Source organism: Fusarium solani (assembly GCF_023522795.1).
Source record: "Fusarium solani strain SB1 chromosome Unknown bctg00000002, whole genome shotgun sequence".
Classification (NCBI taxonomy): domain Eukaryota; kingdom Fungi; phylum Ascomycota; class Sordariomycetes; order Hypocreales; family Nectriaceae; genus Fusarium; species Fusarium solani.
The window spans coordinates 4,852,877-4,873,261 of NW_027072155.1; the positions used below are offsets into that span (position 1 = coordinate 4,852,877).

The 20,385-nt window shown below is 50.5% G+C and overlaps 6 protein-coding genes across 6 annotated transcripts; 4 read left to right on the forward strand and 2 right to left on the reverse strand.

Moving 5' to 3' along the window:
• Positions 1-1,834: 1,834 nt before the first annotated feature.
• Positions 1,835-3,959, forward strand: MRS44_005495 (uncharacterized protein; the record flags this gene model as incomplete). Its single annotated transcript, XM_046274374.2, has 8 exons — positions 1,835-2,069; positions 2,122-2,154; positions 2,208-2,447; positions 2,498-2,669; positions 2,722-3,180; positions 3,233-3,369; positions 3,420-3,672; positions 3,731-3,959. 8 exons carry the CDS (start codon positions 1,835-1,837, stop codon positions 3,957-3,959), a joined length of 1,758 nt encoding a protein of 585 aa, XP_046123800.1.
• Positions 3,960-4,573: 614 nt separating this feature from the next.
• On the reverse strand, positions 4,574-6,180 carry MRS44_005496 (uncharacterized protein; the record flags this gene model as incomplete). The annotated part of the gene is made up of 5 exons (XM_046272453.2): positions 4,574-5,007; positions 5,062-5,277; positions 5,333-5,479; positions 5,535-5,968; positions 6,017-6,180. The coding sequence occupies 5 exons, from the start codon at positions 6,178-6,180 to the stop codon at positions 4,574-4,576; spliced, it is 1,395 nt and encodes a 464-aa protein (XP_046123799.2).
• Positions 6,181-7,793: 1,613 nt separating this feature from the next.
• On the reverse strand, positions 7,794-8,314 carry MRS44_005497 (uncharacterized protein; the record flags this gene model as incomplete). The annotated part of the gene is made up of 4 exons (XM_046284440.2): positions 7,794-7,856; positions 7,915-7,929; positions 7,987-8,122; positions 8,226-8,314. The coding sequence occupies 4 exons, from the start codon at positions 8,312-8,314 to the stop codon at positions 7,794-7,796; spliced, it is 303 nt and encodes a 100-aa protein (XP_046123798.1).
• A 1,309-nt stretch (positions 8,315-9,623) lies between these two features.
• On the forward strand, positions 9,624-11,322 carry MRS44_005498 (uncharacterized protein; the record flags this gene model as incomplete). Its single annotated transcript, XM_046271892.2, has 3 exons — positions 9,624-9,872; positions 9,920-11,110; positions 11,164-11,322. 3 exons carry the CDS (start codon positions 9,624-9,626, stop codon positions 11,320-11,322), a joined length of 1,599 nt encoding a protein of 532 aa, XP_046123797.2.
• A 575-nt stretch (positions 11,323-11,897) lies between these two features.
• MRS44_005499 (uncharacterized protein) lies at positions 11,898-13,097 on the forward strand (the record flags this gene model as incomplete). Its single annotated transcript, XM_065622632.1, has 2 exons — positions 11,898-12,926; positions 12,981-13,097. 2 exons carry the CDS (start codon positions 11,898-11,900, stop codon positions 13,095-13,097), a joined length of 1,146 nt encoding a protein of 381 aa, XP_065478704.1.
• A 582-nt stretch (positions 13,098-13,679) lies between these two features.
• On the forward strand, positions 13,680-20,383 carry MRS44_005500 (uncharacterized protein; the record flags this gene model as incomplete). Its single annotated transcript, XM_065622633.1, has 7 exons — positions 13,680-13,854; positions 13,901-14,092; positions 14,146-14,919; positions 14,976-15,292; positions 16,031-16,785; positions 16,995-17,763; positions 17,858-20,383. 7 exons carry the CDS (start codon positions 13,680-13,682, stop codon positions 20,381-20,383), a joined length of 5,508 nt encoding a protein of 1,835 aa, XP_065478705.1.
• Positions 20,384-20,385: the final 2 nt, after the last annotated feature.

The following is a 20,385-nucleotide window of genomic DNA, read 5'->3' on the forward strand; positions in this document are numbered from 1 at the left end:
CGAACGATTGTGTTGTGCCAAGCTCATGATCTCCCACTCGGCCCCATTTGCCGCGACCGCTTTTCTCGGAATGTCTCTACTGCTGGGGCCACCCTTGGACAAGATGCGCAACCCAATAGCGGGGACCCCGACTCCGCGCTGAGCGAGGGTATGGTGTCGCGGAGAGTGGGCTTTCTCCGGTGTCAGTTGGTGGCAAGCCTGGAGATGAGGTGCGAGTCAGGTAGGGATCTGAGCTGATCGCGTGGGATGAGACTCGCAACGGCCGCTGAGAGAGTCTGTCTTGCCACTTTAACAACCTTTTAGTTGTGCAGATGATCATTTCGGGTCTATCAAAAATCCTTAAGAATGGGGGTGCACCGTCTTGTCGATTTGTGTGACCGAGAGTCGCATATGCATCGATTGCTTCCACCAGGCTCATCTGCGCTGTTTATGCCAGCTCCGGCCAAGCCTGAGAATTCTATAAGAAGCCAAACGGAAATCCTATTTTCAGCCGGTGCCGAACTTCCACTTTTCGCCCTGCCATTAAACCCCATGTAGAAAAGCCTCGGGAAACGCGCCATCACCATCGCCACGAGGCCGTTCATCCCACCAAGCTTAAACCCAACGGGAGGCTTGCCGAGACATCTCGAGCCAATGGCCAAGACCACATTAGCCATTCAGCCATTGGATTATTGCCGTTGAAAGGCCACTAAATGAGACGGTTTCGCTGTCGTCATCTTGCGGCTTGCCAACGCACGTCAAAACCCGCCACGGTCTGGGCGAACGCCCCCACTGAGCCGATGAGAAGTCGAAGGATGCACGGCGAGATCTTGGCTCCCGAATAAGTTATTGCCAAGCTTACGGCACCCTGCCCATGCCCGGGTCTGCCCATCCCCCGTAGCCCCGGGTTCCTAAGCTGTACCCCTAGCCTAGCCCGCTTTGGGGACTCTTAGCTCGGGGGTAGGGGAATCTAGACTACCCATACGCTATCTCGACTTCTGATGTCGTTATCGGTCAATTTTTCGGGCATCCCACTAGCGAGCTTCAGATTTGCCCATGACCTCATCCCATCCTAGCTATGGCGAAAATGGGTCAGGGTGCGTTTTACTGGTTGTCGTTTCGTGCCAATGTTTCTGGACACGACATAAACTGTCTCTTTTTGGAAGGAGCTTAACTCTACTCCCGTCCTTATCTGAAGGCGAAAAGGATTCAGGTAGGTGCGAGGTCTTGTGTATGGTTGGGGGTTATGAGATTGAGTTGGCAGTGCGACTGTGTGCTTGGCTGTGGTGCAACACAACGAAAATCCATGCCATTTACAGCTTCTGTGGAAGACAGTGGCGGTATTTTGGCATTGACTCTCCCCGTAGAGCCCACTGTAAAAGCGCAATCTATTGTCGCTGCATTGATACTATTCAAGTCCGAGCTTCCCAGATGAGACAAGCTGACCTCCTGGACCTAGGCGAAGGCTATATGACGGACCCTTGAATAGATGGTGCCACTAGCAGCAGGCAAGTCAGATAGCCTGCATGGTCGGGATCCCACCTCGAACCGCCAGAGTTTGTGGGGTCATGTGTGTTGGTCGAGGGAGTACAGAGTAAGGTTGCCAGGGTCCATGGTAAAGTTTATGGCCTTGGGGAGGATTGTGTCATTCTCGGCGATATTGGCGTAAAGTGTATCTCAAAGTATCTCAAATTGAATATATACCTTGGACGCTGCTCCTCCGTTTCAGTGTCTCATCCCATCGCCACTTCTCAGCCTCAGCGCTTCAAAGCCAGCAATAACTTCAGCACGCGAGACATCGCGCCCTGCCGGCACTTCTTCCTCTGTTGTCTGTCACACACATTGTGCAGTAACCATGGGGTTCGCAGGCCTTTTTGACGGCTCTAAGAGCACGGCCCACGTTTCAACCGACCCCGAAGCCAGCGACTCTGAGCCCTCTGTCATTCACGATGGTGGTCTCGCATACACGCGTGTCAAGGGAGGTAACGGCTCCAAGCCGTCCTATCAGGAGGCTGTTGGTGCTCCGGTCGAGTCCAAGTCTCCTCTTGGGTATCATGTGGGATGGCTCACTGTCATCTTTCTCAACGTCAGTGAGTAGTATCTCGCCTCGTCGTTGGAGGACCGACACTGACTTCGTCGTAGACATGATGATTGGAACTGGTATCTTCTCTACACGTAAGACTATCCAATAACCGGCATTGAGTAATCTCATACTAAACAACCTCTAGCTGCGAGCATCTTGAACCGATCTGGTTCCGTCGGTTTGGCCCTCATCATCTGGGTCATCGGTTTTTTTATGGCTGCCGCTGGTTTTGCCGTCTACCTGGAGCTGGCAAGCTACTTTCCCAACCGAAGTGGTTCTGAGGTGGTGTACCTTGAGCAGGCCTATCCCAGGCCCAAGCACTTTTTCCCCGTCACCTTTGCCGTCCAGTCGGTCATCCTCTCTTTCAGCAGCAGCAATGCAGTTGGTACGTCATTCCGGATTCTGCATCGACTTTCTCAGACTAACAGCGTCTAGTTCTCTCCAGGTATCTTTGGAGAATGACCGGCGATACACCTAGCGAGTGGCAGATGCGAGGCGTGGCCATTGCTGCTTACACCCTCGCCGTCATCTTTGTGGTTGCTAGCAACAAGTATTCATTGTGGCTGGTCAACTTTATCGGCACACTGAAGCTCCTCACTCTGGTCTTGTTCGTCAACCTGCTGCCTTGCATTCCTTCGGACACTAACAACATGTAACAGTATCAGTATTGCCGGCCTTGTTGTTCTTGGTGGAAACGTCGACCGAATTCCCGATCCCAAGGCCAACTTCCGCAACGCCTTCGATGGTGAAACGCCCAATGGTAATGATCTGGCTAGTGCATTTGTCAGCATCGTCTTCTCCTACGCCGGATACTGGAACGCTTTCAACGTCGTCAACGAGATCCAGAACCCCATCCCCACTCTCAAGCGAAACGGCACTGTTTCTCTGCTCACTGTGGCTATCCTTTACATGCTTTGCAACATTGCATACTTCGCCGTCGTGCCCAAGGAGGAGTTTGCCGAGGCCAGTGAGATTGCCGCCTCCGTTTTCTTCTCCAAGCTGTTTGGAGGAAGCAAGGCTGCCGCCAATGTGCTCAACTTCCTCGTTCTTCTGAGTGCCTTCGGTAACCTTTTGGCCGTTTTGATTGGCTCTGGACGCATGATCCGTGAGATTGGAAGGTGAGTTGGTGGTCCCCGAGTTGACAAAGGGGTATGCTAACCTCAACCCCAGGCAAGGTGTATTGCCTTTTACCAACTTCTGGGTCTCTACGAAGCCTTTTGGAACGCCTCTAGGCCCATACTTCGTCAAATGGGTGCTTACCTTCATTATGATTGTTGCTCCTTCAGCCGGTGATGCATTCACCTTTGGTACGTGGATCTTGTGACGCGTTGAGGTTTTGGTCTAATATGCCTTCTAGTTGTGAGCTTGGGCACTTACCCAGATGCCATGTTCAAGTTTGCTATGGCTGCTGGAGTCTATGTTCTTCGACGAAGACGCAAGCAAGCTGGCATTAACACTAATGAGTTCCAGGCTTGGCATGTGGCTGTCATCTTCTACATCCTCATCCAGGTCTTCATTCTTGTTATGCCCTGGTGGCCTCCTAAGGGCGGCCCTTATGCTGGAGATGTCAGCTTCTGGTACGCTACTTACTGTGTCGTTGGTATTGCTATGTGAGTATACCCTTTCTCCCGGGGTCTCTTGATTGTTAGTTACTAACCCCGACTTTAGTGTTATCATTTGCGGCCTTTACTACGTCTTCTGGATGCACCTCCTGCCCAAGTGGAAGGGCTACCAGATCCGCACTGAAATCACCAACGTCGACGACAACGGAGCCAATACGCATCGCTTGGTTAGAATCCCCAACGCTGAAGTCGCCAAGTGGGATGAGGAGCACGATGAGGCTGGTAACTTGCGCCAGAGGCGTGTGCCAAGCTCGGGAGACTCGGGCAAGGAGTAATTGGAGAGGAGCCTGGGGAGTAAGATGGGTGGTCAATCTGAAATTTGCAAGCCAATGCCTGAGGACAGAGCGTGTCCCTGCTATAGATATCCTGCAATTGAATTCATCCTTCATTCAACCATGTCAATGCAGTCTCTTGCTCTTGTGGTTTGAACAGCTGACGTTGAGTGATCTAAGACGATGTATGAGAGGAGAAAGCATGTTCGTTCACTATAGTCATGTGGAGGTGAGGTTGGTGATTATTACTCAATGTTGGCATTAAACATTAAATACAGTTTCGAGAAACCTGGTACAAGCGTTGATAAAGTTCAATATAATGAAATTTAGAAGTTATGCGAAGGATAGTAGCCGGCCTTGGCTAGTAAACAATTCAGACAGAGGTAAAAAGATAAGCCTACCTCCTCACGTGCTAGGACACACAATGCCATGTCACAAAGACTGGATGGTGAATTCACTGACAGGTTTCTAATTAGGTGATCTCACATCAATCATCTTATACTACCTGTAGTAATATGGATCATAAGTGATTTCCTTAGGAATGCATTCCCTCGTTGCTAAAAGACGAAATTTAAACCAAACACCTTGTAATACAACATGAGACACTAAGTTCCATCCTACTCCTTCGCATTGCTTGCGCAAGTCCATGGTTGTGTAGTTGAATCTGTGGCAATGGCCTCAATGGATGCCCACAAGCCAACAACACAGATCAACAGACCGGTGAGGAATAAGAGCACGTTGGAAACAAATCGACATGTCTGCTTCCAGTCCTTGAACCAGTTTCCGTGGTGCATCCAAAGCCAGAAGATTCCAGGTAGGCCGTACGAGAACCAACTGGCGAACAGGGCGCAGATGAGTCCTAGCAAATTGTTGAAGATGGGGATCGACTCGGCAATCACCATGGAGATGGCCCAGGTTGAAAAGGTGATGCCGAACCAGGCAAAGTTGGAGAGCTTTGTTCGTCGAACCATGTGCTTGGTGTTGCGGAAAAGTCTGGAGAAGATGTAGGAGGAGGCAACATGGCCGTAAATGACACCAGCAATCACGATGGCTATGTCGATGTTAGTACAGAATTTTTAGTTTTGACCGAAGGTGAATAACTTACTGGGAATGGCAATACCCCAGATGGCCTTTCGCATTGTGCTCGAGCCGGCGGCAGAGAGGGCAGGCGAGGGAACATCGGGACCGACGAAAACGTAGATGACGATGGCGGCGAGGAGATAGAGAGTCGTGTCAACAATCTGGAGGAATGCCAGAGCCTTGGGCCAATCCTCAGGCTTCTTGAACTCGGCGATGACAGTGAAGAAGCAAGAGTGACTCGCTAGAGAAGATGTTAGAAAGACGATACGGGACAGAACGGATGTGGGCGCTCATACAGAAAGAAATGGCGATGTTGGTGACAGCCAGGAATGCGCTTGTGAAACCAAGCTCTCGCGCAATGTGGAAGCTTCCGGAGCCAATGGGCCGCTCAGCTGCAACGTCTCCAACCGTGATGAGAACCGCTGTCGTGATGGACAAGCAGGCTAGAGATAAATGTCAGCTTATATGTTAAGGATGCAGCGCCAGCGAAAAACTCACAGGCAATCGACATGTAGCTCGTATACTTCAGAGTTCTGGGGAGATTCAGAACCCAGAATACCGCCAGACCGACAACCGCCCAGACAATGGTGCATGTAGAGCTGCTAGTGAGGGTATTCAGGCAGATGGTCCAAGTCAAGAGGTGGCTGCCCATGACAAAGACCTGGAAGATAACCTGCGCCCAACCAAAGAACTCCTGGAAGACGCGTCCCATTCCAATCGATTTTCCGATAACCTCCACGGCATCTCCAAAGTTTTGGACGAACGGATACTGTTTTCGGAATTCGGCGAGGACGAGACCGGAGTATGTCGATAGACAGCCCATCACGAGGATCAGGACGATACCGGGGACGAGGCCGACGGTGGCGAGCACTGAAGGTAGCGAAAGAATTCCGAGGGAGACGGTTTCTGCGATCAAGACGATTCCTCCTTGCCTGGAACTTGATCAGCACCAATTGACACAGTCGCAAGACTGTACCTACCACCACGTCAAAGTCTTGTAATCGATCAATTCACCGTCCTCTCCGTCCAGCACCCTGCTACCGCTGTCGACTGCGGTATCGAAAGTAGGAGGAGCTCCATTGTTGACAGCCTTCTCCGCGTCTGGGACGGCATCGTGATTCTTTGGCGCTTGTGAGTCTGCCATTGTGTCCTTGAGGAATGTGTGGTTCAACGGTACAGGTTGTAGAGGACACTTCCTTTATAAGACCTCGGCGAAATCCAAGTCGGCTGCGGGGTAAGTAATTGGTTTTCTGGAGAAAGAGAAAATGCAGCCTCAAAGGTTTAAAGAAGGTTCCGGGGGCGAAGGCAGTCCGCCGACACCGGTCATTAAGAAAAAACCATCACATCCTGCCGAGTCAAGTCGACCCACAGAGAACGAATTTCCGGACCAGGCCGATGACACCGCGCACCGAGTTCGGCCTTGACATGTAGATGAAGCTATTTAGCAGATCTTGCTGGGCTAGGGACCTAGAACGAGATCGGCCAAGACATCGAATGACCCAACTGCCGGGGTTCATGATTGCAGGGGCTTAATGCAGCCGAATTCTAGGGCTGGGTGATATAAATTGAGTAATGGTTACGTTATGGTCCCACAAGTTGGTAAATCTTCAAAGGCCGTTTGTCGTCTGATGGCCAGCAGCTCTCCACAGTCATGAGCCACAGGGCTCATCTCGAACGTCTCCCCAGGAAGAGCACGCTCATCAACGATCTGAATCTTGCAGCTGTGATCAATGCGGTGTTGCTTGAGCAGCCTCAAAGATGTGTGACATCATGACATGCACAACGGAGGTTGATAAACTTTTCAGCCTCCTTCGTGACAATTGCATGCAAGCTTTTTCTCCCCTGTCGGAGGCTCAAATGCCGCTGGTTCTAGCCGATTTCTGGAATCGTTAAAACCTTTCTAGCGCACTCGCTCTGTCCAATGGTAGACGCTGGCGCCTTCACTCGAGTCATAGTGGATCTTTTTCCCTTGCCACCATTCGCCCGCCGATCACGGTCCGAGGTGGTTCGTTCGGAGCTTGCGATGCTTGGCCAGGAACGTTGATGGAGACGCCGCGGCAGTATGGAGCCGCAAGTTCAGACCGCCCCGGGGAGGTTCAGGCGTCTCCGAACAGTCAGCAACAAAGGCCTCGGCAAGAGTGGATGCCATTGCGACCCTTGGGTCTTTCAAGGGTCATGTGCTTGGCAGCCTCCGTTCAAGGTGCCACTCCGGGGTAGTACATACAGGTAGAAAACTTGTCTCGCACAAATCTCTGTGCTCTCGTTGGCGTAACCTTTCTCTTTGCTTTACGGCTGTAATTGTTCCCCAGAATATCAATAAGCCGCCAATGCAAGCTGGTGCCGGCGAGGTAGCACATCTCGACCACACCAATAGATAGACATGGGGATTATAGCGTCCGGCCCTCGTCCTGGGTAAACTGGCCATGTTGCTAGTATTCACACATGTTTGTGGCTTCGTGGAGCTAAATGCCAGGAGAAGAAAGCAGACCAAGGTTATGAAGCATTCAGCACCTTTTAGCTCACTAGTGTAAAATTGACTGCGTATGCGTGCTGGTGAGCTAAGATAAACAGCTGCTCCCTATAAAGCCCTTGTCGGAGTTGGCCACCCAGCCTAATAATCTCCAAGCCTTGCGCTTGGTCAGAAGCCAGAACATGACGGCATGATCAGATATTGGGTTCCTCCAGACCAGATGCAAAGGAAATAGGTTGAAAATCGTTGAGGAAGAGGGTGACAAGGCTTACGGCTGTCAAAACGGCTTAGAGCTGAAAGTTGTCGCTGGGGGCCTTGCAGCAAGTCCAGCATGGGTTATCGCCAGTGCCCTGCGAATTTGTCAGCTTTGTACGCGGTGGAATTTCTCTTGCCAATGGAGTAAGCTACCATGTTGTTCGAGTACTAAGTCATGTTAGTAAACCTTGAACCGAGGGAAGAGATGGGATAAGTGACACTCACCCAGCCATCAGGGCAGGTGGGCACCGAGGGCCAGCACACTCTCAAGCAGACCTGGAAGTTCTCAGGATGGATAGCTCCCTTGGGCGCGGAGCTCTTGGCGTGATACGAGGAAGGCTGCGAGACTTGGATATGGAGACTGGAAACTAATCAGCAAGACCGTTCATGCGTGTCAAGCAAAGGGCCAAGTCGAAAAGCCCATTTTCAGTATCCGAGACAGGTCGATATTGGACAAGACTTACGTGATGTCTTCATTGGCTTTGCCGGAAGACCAGGGCATAGCGGCGATGCCTTGGGCGAGGAAGAGGATGGAAGCAGCAGAGAACTTCATGCTGAATTGTGTGCCAGGAACAAGGTGTGTAAAATGTTTTTGGAGAGAGGATGTTTGAGTCTGAAAGAGCTTAGTGGTAGATTCTAGTCGAGATGAACCGACACCTTTATATAGTCCTGTAGACACAAGTTCAACCCATATCGGCGCGAACATGAACGCCTAGTTTGCTCTTTCGTTCTCGTGCACATGTGACTTTTCCCCTCACTGATTTCCTGAGGTCACCGCGATTGACTGTGCAACAACGCCAGATCAACGTGTGGGTGGCTGAAATGACGGCTTCCGATGCTGTGTGATACATCGTGCAACATAGATCGGCGTGCCTCGGGCAACTTTTATGTAGTCTTTGTTGTGAGACCCTGGTCAAACGAACAGGAATACTCCTTTAGGACAGTCGCAACTATATAAGAATATTGCCGACCTAGTGAAGATATCTACAAGCTGACGTTGAGCTGGCCAGCTATGTGTGCTTCGGGCACTCTTGAATCAGGAGACAACTTATGTCTCTCAACCGACTCTCTCTATCACATTGCCATGCTCATACATGTTTCATAAGTGGTGAGTTGTCTTACGAGACTGAGGCCAAGACTTGCTCGTGTCCTATCGACTTATGCAGCAAAACACGAGATACAACACGGCAGGGAAATGACCCTGGTGGTACGGCTTGTCTCTGAAGAGTTAGATTCTATGGTCAAATGCCAGGACGCTCGGCATTTGCGTCATTCATTTCAGTCAGGCTCGTCGGGTCCTCGGCAGAGAGGTTCGGGTTCCTCGGATCAGGGACTCCTGGTTACTTGTATACAGGTGTTGTGCAAAATGGGACCTGTGATACGGTGCACCTAGGGGAATACGTGATACGACACTGGTTCTAATGGGTGGACAAACTGATTGTTTCCCTCGGCTGTTGTTAAGACTCTAACATTGTCATAAGTGTAAGTTATGTAAAAATGAAGTAAGACGTATAAAGTTGTATGTTATGCACAATTAATAACTATCTCTTCTCCGTTTATGACTAGTGGCCTTTGCAAAGACGTCATTCACCAAAAACAATAACAGCAGAACCGTGACGTAGTCCACGGAACTGTCCCGGTGGGCCTTGGTGGTATGTTGGGATTGGCGACGGAATGTCTCCGTACGTCGGTATCATTCCGACGCCTCACAGCCATGGATTAGGCTCTGCGAGACTCAACTTGTATGGGCATGATAAGAAAATGTTCTTTTAAACGGTAATTATGCTGCGTCTGCCATTGTCGAGGATGTTCCTTAAGCCAACTCGCTTTTCACATCAAACCACTATCGCCAAGCTTACACCATGATCGATCAAGTCAACCAGTATCTCCTTCGCTCCAGTGTAAGGGCAAGGATCTTTGCATTTAGCCTGATAGTTACTCTGTTGGTATTCTTGGTATTCGTGTTTGTTGCTCAGTACTTTAAGCCCGCAGGGAAACGGAACCTCAAAGATGGTCGCAAGTCTCGTCTTCCTCCTGGCCCGCGCGGCCTTCCCATCCTTGGACACCTGCTCAGCTTGAGAGAGGGACGCCATGATCCAGACCACGCGTTTGTAAGTGCCGTGTGCCTGAGAATAAACATTGCTGAACGTGAAATAAGCTTCGGCACATTACCAGCTTCGGAGAAATGACGACGGTGCATCTCGGCTCTAAAACTTGGATATTTCTCAATTCTCACCGTACCGTCTCCGAGATTATAGCTAAACGCGGCAGCGCAACAAACACGAGATCCCCCATGCCTATATCTAGTGGCCTAGTCAGCCGTGATGGCAGGTCATTGGTACTTCCTCAAGAGACATGGACAGAACGCCGACGGGTGATGCACAGTCTTCTTAGCGGCACCGCTTTGAGGCAATATGGGGAGTGGCAGGAGCTTGAAAGCACCCAGATGATGGCCGAGTACCTCTTCATGCCCGAAAAGTGGTACAAGCATCACTATCGGTATGCAAATTCCGTCATTCATCGGATTGCTCTCGGAGAGCGTCTGGGCAAATCGACTCAAGAGCTGACCGACCTCCAAAACTGTGTCACCTTTTTTGTTGGCAGCATTGGATCCAGCATCATCGATTGGTTTCCTGATCTCGCCAAGTTGCCCAGGTTCATGCAGCCATGGCGTCGTCACTGGCAAGCTCTGGGTGACTGGAACTACGACGTGTACAACTCATGGTGGGCGCCTATCCGAAAACAAGTGGAAGAGGGGACCGCGCCGCCGTCGTTTGTGCGCGATGTGCTTCTCAACAAAGATACGAGATACAAGGGAGATGATCAGGACTGCATGTATGTTGCAATGCAGCTGATCGAGGCGGGGAGTGACACTACACGAGAGGCGCTCAACATCATGGTCATGGCAATGTTGGAGTATCCCGAACCGTTCCGCAAGGCCAGAGGCGAGATTGATCAACTATGCGGCATTGGGGAGCAAGCAAGGCTGCCTGTTCTTTCCGACATGGACGACCTGCGCTTCATCTGCGCGATTGCAAAAGAAGTCTTGCGTTGGCGGCCCATCTTCATCGTCACCCCGGATCATGTTGCTTCGCAGGACATTGAGTTTGAGGAATACAGGTTTCCAGCCGGCACGGGCTTTGTAATTAATGAAGTCGCAGTGGCCAACGAGTGCAAAAAGCCTGACATATTTTATCCAGAACGATGGATGAATGGCCATGAAACCGACATCAGCCATGGGCTCTGGCAGTTTGGAGGAGGCAGGCGAATCTGTGTGGGATATCGTTTGGCCCAGAGAAGCTTGTTCATCAACATGGCGAGACTTATCCAATGCATAGACTTCAAGGCGGTTTGTTAAGCTCAACTCATGGTTTTGGAACTAGTTGCTAACCAGTCTTACAGGATGGTCCGTATAACGGGAGGATCCTCAACCTGGACTCGACAGATGAGCCTTTCCCAGTCAAAGCGACCGTCCGCAGCAGAGACTACCGGAATTTGATCGTCGAGGAAGCGACCAAGGCTGGAGTTGTGGACGATGCAAAAGTGGATCGAGATTTGTAGTTGGATACGACGGAGTTGGACTTTCTTGCTATCATAAAACGTGGCCGTGCTCGACTGGCGCAGTTATCCCATCAAGGACCGGGCCAGATGATACATTCATTGTAATCTCAAAGCATTCTTTGTGAAATGAAGACCAAGTGACAAATGCATAACCTTGAACGACTCATATTTAAGTTCTCTGACATGCGTAGGGTTCAAATCCTTTCGTCTAGGGCTAAGCACTCGTTTCTCGCATTGCCGATACAATGTTGAAAGCTGACAGTCTGGCACTAGATACACCAGGGGGGTTGAACCTGAGCAGCAATGCCATGGTTTCAGATGATGTGTGCACCCACGACAGACGGTGTTAGCCCTGTTCCTCTCTACAATTTACATTTCCTGCACCGAGGTAAAGCCCGGAACAGGCTGCATCTGGAGGAAACGGAACTCGGAGCAATCCCGACGTCCAAGGCGCCGCACTTTTGAAGCAAAAGGGTTTTTAACCCCCCGGCAGAATTTTCCTGTTTAACATCAACTTTGTCAAAGTCACCCTACGACTCACCCTTCTAGTCTTTAATTCACACCATTTTTTCACCATGACATCACTCCCACGAGAAGGGTTCACAGTCGACTTTGTCGCCAACTTGGCTCGGCTCACTGTTCTGAACCCTATTATCACCATTCCACTGGCGATAAGCTCATTCGGGCTATCAATTCACAGTCCGACGGGTTCGAACTGGAGCGAGTCACTGGAGGCCGCGCGACCCTACACCTACTCCCTCGCTGCTTTGAGCGTTCTGCTGCCTACCATCGACTTCCTGAACAAACAATTCAATAATAACTGGACCACTGACCCGAGCTGGGATTGGGATAACGAGATTGTCGTCATCACTGGCGGTAGCAGTGGCATTGGAGCCCATCTAGCCCAACAGCTGCATGCTCGTAATCCCAAGACAAAGATTGTCATCATCGACTATGTCCCGTTAACTTGGAAACCGATTGAAGGGGCCTCCATCAAGTACTACGAATGCGACCTCAGCGACAGCTCCCAGATTCGTGTCATCTGTGAGCAAATCAGAACTGAAGTTGGTCACCCTACGGTTCTTGTTAATAATGCCGGTATTTGTCGAGGTGCCACGGTCTGTGATGGTTCCTACGCGGATGTAGAGGCTACCATACGGACGAATCTCATCGCATCATTCTTGCTGGTCAAAGAGTTTGGCCCAGACATGGCACGTCGGAATCACGGCCATATCGTCAACATTAGCTCAATGAGCGCGTTTCTTCCACCGGCTAAAGTGGCAGACTATGCTGCAACCAAGGCTGGGCTGATAGCGTTACACGAGGTGAGTCTGCGCATACTTACCTACTCCGCAATGTCACTCCAAGTCTCACAATACCAGGCGCTACAATTAGAGTTGAAGAAAGCACCCCGTGTCAGACTGTCACTCGTGGTGCTAAGCTTCACTCGAACGCCATTGTTCAAAGGCAAGACGAATCAATCTAATTTCCTGTTCCCGGTTTTGGATGTTGAGTCTGTGAGTGAGGCAATTGCAAAGACGCTGTGGAGCGGATACGGCAAGACAATCTTTATGCCTGGCATCATGCGCTACATTGCGATATTGGTGAGTTGACTGCTCTAATAGTTGAATGAAGGCATTGTTGACATGTGGAAATAGAAAGGGGGGCCAGAATGGTTGTGGCGCTTAGCAAGAGAGGGAACCGGTAACACGCAGGTGGACTTTAGAGGAAGGCAGAAGCTGGATCCCAAGACAGGAGCATTGCTCCAGACTTGAGAAAAACTAGGATAGTCACTTTGTGCATGGACACAACGATACGATTGCATAGTCACTCATTCAGATCAATTTGTTAACAAGTTCAAGCTTTTGACCCAAGTTCACTGAGTGAAGACGTAGTGTCATCCAAATGTTGAGTGTGACGGGATAGGCGCTTATGGAGAAAACAGCACGACTACACTCTATCTCCATCGCAACCAGTATTACCCACCTAAAGGACGACACGCCTGACGATCGATCATTCATCCTTTTTCACATGCAATGGCACTTGAAGAGTTCGGTAAACGGTCGTTGATAGCTTGCCAGGGCTGGCAGAGTTGGGGATGGCGGAAGTGCTCCGATACAGGCTTTCGGAGGCATCCCGACCACAACGCCACGGCGAGGCGGCTCTTGGCAGCTTCAGGTACATACGTAAAGCCTCGGTAAATACGGACTTGTGCGGGGAAGCAACTTGGTTGATTAATTTATTTGATTGGTATCTCTAGCCGCAGTTCAAATGCTTGATTCAAAGGAAACCCAACGCTCCCCGGTCAACAAAGCCATCAGCGTACAAACACTTTACCAGCCACGACCTCTGCGACCATGGCATCAGAGAAGACTGGTCGGAAGAATTACAGCCAGTTCGCTTGCATTGGCACAGGATTCTCAGCCATCTGTCTTGGAGCGACTCTGAAACGATGGTACGGCATCAACGACATTCAGTTCTTTGAACGATACTCTGAGTTGGGTGGCACATGGTTTGGAAACACATACCCGGGTAACTGTGATATCCCTTAACAGAAGGGCGGCGCTGATCAAGATAGGCTGCGCTTGCGACGTGCCAAGTGCTCTCTACAGTTATTCCTTCGAGCCAAATCCAAACTGGAGCCGAGTCCTGCCTTCGCATGATGAGCTTTGGAGGTATCTGAAGCAAGTCGCCGACAAGTATCAACTGCCTCCCAAGATGTCCTTCGGCATGAACGTTGAGAAGTGTGAATGGATTGATCAACTCAAACGTTGGCGCCTTCGTGTTCGCCATATAAACACGGATAACGTATTCATTCACGAGTGTCAATTCCTCTTCGCCGGCGCTGGTCAACTCGTCCAACCTCGGGAACTCGACGTTCCGGGGTTGAGAACTTCAATGGCCCCATCTTCCATTCTTCCAAGTGGCGGCATGACGTTGAGCTCGAGGGAAAAAATGTTGTAGTCTTTGGCAACGGTTGTACTGCGGCTCAGATTGTGCCATCCATCGTTGGCAAGACGAAGCATCTCACGCAGGTTATCCGGGCGAAGCATTGGATTCTTCCACCGATTGACGGAGTTCAAACAGATGCTATGCGAAAGATCTTCAAATACATACCTGGAAGCATGAAGTTGCAGCGCCTCCTCGTCTTTTTAACGGCCGAGAACGAACTGAGAGGATTTTCAATGACAAAGTCGGCTGCCAAGTTTCGTCAAAACCGTCGCAAGCAGGCTGAGCAGTACATGAGATGTACAGCTCCCGCCAAGTATCACGACATGTTGATTCCTGATTTTGAGGTGGGCTGCAAGAGGAGAATCTTCGACTCTGGCTACCTCGAATCCCTGCATTCCGAGAATCTCACACTGACGAACACACCCGCTGTGGAGATCGTTTCCAACGGAGTCAAGACTAAGAATGGCCTCATTGAGGCAGACATCATTATCATGGCAAACGGATATATCACGAATAAGTTTCTCGGTGGTATAGAGGTTGTCGGGAGGAACGGAACACTGAACGAGCACTGGGACTCATTTGGCGGCGCGGAAGCTTACAATTGCTCTTCCATGAGCGGGTTCCCCAACTTCTTCATCTTGCTTGGTGAGTCCCTGGGCCGGTGCTGTCTCTCAACAAAGTTGGAACCTAACAATGACTAGGACCCAACGCAGCGACGGGACACACCTCAGCAATCATGGCAGCCGAGAACAGTGTCAATTTTGCGCTGCGTGTCATCAAGCCTGTGCTAACTGAGCAGATGGGCGCCGTCGAACTCAAGCCAGAGGCCGAGAAACTCTACGTCGACCGCATTCAACATGATCTTTCCAACACGGTTTGGAACTCTGGGTGTCAGAGTTGGTACATCGAAGGAAGTCCGGAAAAGGGTCAAACATGGAACGCCATGAGCTATCCCTACTCGCAAGCCTATTTCTGGTACCGGAGCGTGTTTCCGACCTGGAGCGATTGGGCGATTTCTGTGAGTTTTGTGTCACCAGTCTCCTTGGATTTCAGCAACTAACTATCCTAGGGCTCCAAGAGGTCGGTCTTTCGGCGAGTGATGAAAGCAATTCTTGTCATTGGTGGTTTGTTTTCGGTGTTTACATTTTGTTTGGTGGGGTGGAAGAACAAGGGGGATCTCAGCGAGAACTGGGCCAAATTGTCGATGCTCTTGAAGCGTCTCCCTGAGTATTTAAACACGTCGTGGCAGAGCTGAGCATTTCCATGCATTCCAACACACAGGTTGTGACTGGTCTGGCGTACCTCTTTTTTTCAGCTTCAGGGCCTTGGTCGTTGATATCGTCAGTTATTGTTCGTATCATTAGTTACTATTTGTCATTTGACGCTTCTCAACATCCTGCAGAAATCCTATGGGTTCAAGAAGTTCACCTATTTTCGGACTGTGGTGGACGTCCCCATGTAATGGCAGTTTTGAGGCAAAGGGGGCATTTTACAGAATGGTCTTTGGCTTCTTCAATAACTATAGAGTCAACAAAGAATCTAGGATTAGGCCGAGTCCCTATCCGGGCTCGTCATCATCTCGCCACCATGTTCCGTGTGGTGACACCCGTCGGGATTGCCTCGTCGGAACCGTCCCGACGGCCTACCTAATTCTGCTCCACCTCATTTCCACAGCTGCTGACGACTCTCCCTTATCCTCCCCCTTTCCCATATTTTCTTCAAGTATTAAAACAATGATGGACTGGAACATCTTTAGAGACCACATTGTCGATCGTGGTTCTTTGTTCACGCACTTCTCGCCATGGCGTACGGCAACCATTTATCCCACCTTGCCCCGACAACCTCAACCCAAGAACCGCGTCGAGACAATACCCTACCACCCCGACAATTGGGAATAACCTGGAAGAATCTGACCGTTCAGGTGGCCTCCTCTGATGCGGCTGTTCACGAGAATGTCCTATCTCAGCTCAACCCCATCAAGATCCTTCAACGCTTGCTACGCAGACCAGCGAAGAGGACAATTCTCGACAATAGCCATGGCTGCGTTAAGCCTGGGGAAATGCTTCTCGTCTTGGGCCGTCCTGGATCCGGTTGCTCAACCCTCCTGAACGTGTTGGCGAACCAACGGAATGGGTATGCTTCCGTGTCTGGTGACGTCCACTATGGTAGTATGGATCCCACAGAAGCAAAGCGCTATCGTGGCCAGATCATTCTGAGCTCGGAGGATGAGATCTTTTTTCCATCTTTGACGGTTGGTCAGACTATGGATTTTGCGGCTCGTCTCAAATCTTCAGATCAACATGCGTCGACCAAATCGTTTCCGGAAAACTCTTCTCACTCTCTTTTGCGCGCCATGGGTATCGATCATACCACCACCACCAGGATAGGGAACGAGTACATCCGTGGAGTGTCAGGCGGAGAGAGACGACGAGTATCAATTGCCGAATGCCTTACCACACGAGGGTCGATATACTGTTGGGACAATAGCACCAGGGGACTGGATGCCAGCACGTGAGTTGTTGAACTGTCCACGAGACTCACGACGCAAACATGCAGGCAAGCAGTGAAGCTAACAGAGATATTGATCCACAGGGCGCTCGAGTATGTCAAGACGATTCGACACCTAACCGACCGTTCCGGGCTCTCCTCTATCATGACCCTCTACCAAGCCGGCAACGACATTTATCACCTATTTGACAAAGTGCTTATACTCGAACAAGGTCACCAAATCTTCTACGGTCCATCCAAGGAGGCACACCCATTCATGGAGGGTCTTGGCTTCCAGTGCAGGGGGGCACCAACGTCGCTGACTTCTTGACCGGAATCACGATCAAGACAGAACGGGTTATTCGCCCAGGATTCGAGCTGAGCTTTCCCCGAAGCGCTGAGGCTATCCGCGACAAATACGAAGAGTCCAAGATATACTCACAGGCAGCGGCTGAATACGATTATCCTTCCACGACCGAGGCACAAGAGTGGACAAGGCAGTTCCAAGCGACAATACAGGGAGAGAAAAACACCCATTTACCAGAGAAAAGCCCTCTGACTGTGGGCTTCTTCTCTCAAGTACGCGCATGTACAATCCGGCAATATCAGGTCATCTTCGGCGACAAGGTCACCTTTTGGACAAAACAAGCCACAGTCTTGGTGCAAGCATTAGTTGCTGGGTCTCTTTTCTACGACGCCCCGAGCACGTCGGCTGGCATCTCTCCACGATCCAGTGCCATCTTCTTTGCCATCATGTTCAACACGCTGTTGGCCATGTCGGAAGTCACCAACTCCTTCTCAGGAAGACCCGTCCTTGCAAAACACAGGTCGTTTGCTCTGCTCCATCCAGCCACGTTCTGTGTTGCGCAGATTGCAGCCGACGTTCCCATCGTCCTGGCACAGATGTCTGTCTTTTCCTTGGTGTTGTACTTTATGGTTGGCTTGACGTTATCAACAAAGTCCTTTTTCATCTTTTGGGCTATTTTGGTGTCCACCACAATGGTACGTGAGCTCCTGTGCCTTCAGAGACAACCAAGGCGTTGTCAAGGCTAAAGAGAATTTTGGAGACACTCTTTCAACTAACAAATACCCCTAGTGTATGACAGCCTTGTTCCGAGCCATCGGTGCTGCGTTCACAACATTCGACAAAGCAACCAAGGTGTCCGGATTGTCCATTATTGCAAGCGTGTTGTACACTGGCTTCATGATTCCAAAACCGGGCATGAAACCTTGGTTCGTCTGGATCTACTGGGTCAATCCCCTTGCATATGCATTCGACGCCCTGATATCCAACGAATTCAACGGCAAAACCATTCCATGCGTCGGAGTCAACTTGTTGCCCGTTGGTCCAGGTTACAACAACACCAGTATGGCTCATCAATCCTGTGCAGGCGTTCCCGGTGCAGTTCCAGGACAGACGTTCGTCACAGGAGACTCGTATCTTCAATCTTTTTCATACAGCCACTCTGATCTTTGGAGGAACTTTGGAATCATTTGGGCTTGGTGGGCACTATTTGTGACCATCACCGTGGTTTCAACTTCAAGGTGGAAGTTCTCTTCTCAGAGCACATCGAAGCTTCTTACGCCAAGGGAGAGAAAACAGGGGCGTCAGAAGGCAACTCCTCGATCCAGCGATGAGGAGTCCCAGTACTCGGGTGAAGACACCGTCGGTAGCGAGCACCGACCATACCAGGCGACGGATGGCGCCCTCATCCGGAACACCTCGATTTTCACCTGGAAGGACATCTCCTATGTGGTCAAAACGGCAGAAGGCGATCGAAAGTTGCTCGATGACGTGTACGGCTGGGTCAAGCCAGGTATGCTAGGGGCGCTTATGGGCGCTTCTGGGGCTGGCAAAACGACGCTGCTCGATGTCCTAGCGCAGCGAAAGACTGAAGGGTCTATCAAAGGATCCATCATGGTTGACGGCCGTCCTCTCCCGATCTCTTTTCAGCGATCAGCTGGGTACTGCGAGCAATTTGATGCTCATGAGACATACGCTACGGTCCGTGAGGCCCTCGAGCTTTCCGCGTTGCTGAGGCAAGGTCGCGATGTTGCCCGCGAGGACAAACTGAAATATGTCGACGAGATTATCAGCTTGCTCGAGCTGGAGGATCTTGCCGATACCTTGATTGGTACAGTCGGTGACGGTCTGTCTGTGGAACAACGAAAACGTGTCACTATCGGCGTTGAGTTGGTATCAAAGCCAAGCATCCTTCTGTTTCTTGACGAACCAACCTCAGGGCTTGATGGCCAGTCAGCCTTCAACATCGTTCGGTTTCTCCGGAGGCTCACGAACCTCGGCCAGGCAATATTGGTTACAATTCACCAGCCTTCTGCCCAGCTATTGACGCAATTCGACACATTGCTTCTCTTAGCCCGCGGTGGCAAGATGGCATATTTTGGGGATATCGGTGACAATGCCGAGGTCGTCAAGGCATATTTCGACCGAAACGGAGAACCCTGTCCCCAACAGGCAAACCCGGCCGAACATATCATTAATGTTATCTCGGGCAAAGCATCCGAAAGAGACTGGAGTGAGGTTTGGCGCGAATCAGCAGAGCATAATGCGGCTGTAGAGCAGCTTGACCTGATGTTATCAGAAGCAGCTTCGAAGCCCTCAGGTACGATTGATGACAGTCACGAATTTGCGCAGCCGCTCTGGACCCAGATCAAACTCGTCACGAAGCACATGAACATTGCCTTGTTCCGCAACACAGGCTACATCAACAACAAGTTCATCTTGCATGTTTTCTGTGGCCTTTACAACGGCTTTTCATTCTGGCAAATTGGAGACTCACTGGACGACTTGCAACTGCGCATCTTCACTATTTTCAACTTCATTTTCGTGGCACCCGGGGTTATCAATCAGTTGCAGCCACTCTTTATCGAGCGCCGGAATCTGTTCGAGGCACGCGAGAGCAAGTCGAAAGCCTATTCCTGGATCGCCTTTGTCAGCGGGTTAATAATCTCAGAGACCCCATACCTGATTATCTGTGCAATCCTGTATTTTGCCTGTTGGTATTATACAGTTGGATTTCCCGTGGCTACAGAGAGGGCCGGCTCGACCCTGTTTGTCATGCTAATGTATGAATTCCTCTACACTGGCATTGGACAGTTTATTGCTGCATATGCACCCAACCCGGTCTTTGCTTCGCTCATCAACCCCTTTGTCTTGGGTGTCTTGATCATGTTTTGCGGTGTACTTGTTTCGTACGAGCAAATTACAGCTTTCTGGCGCTATTGGCTGTATTGGCTGAATCCATTCAGCTATATCATGGGAAGTTTGATAACCTTCAGCAGTTGGGACCTTCCAATTCATTGTTCCAATGATGAATTCGCGGTCTTCAGCCCACCGGATGGATCGTCCTGCGGCGAGTACCTTTCGTCGTATCTTACCATGGGAGGAGTTGCTGGGAACCTTACCAACCCGGATGACACAACCACTTGCCTCGTTTGCCCGTATCGGAACAGCAACGACTACTTCTGGGCTCTCAACTTGAAGGAGTACTATTATGGATGGCGTGATGCGGGTATTGTGGCTCTCTTTATCTTGAGCTCTTACTGTCTGGTTTTTCTCTTGATGAAACTACGGACTAAAGCATCTAAGACCGCGAAATGATG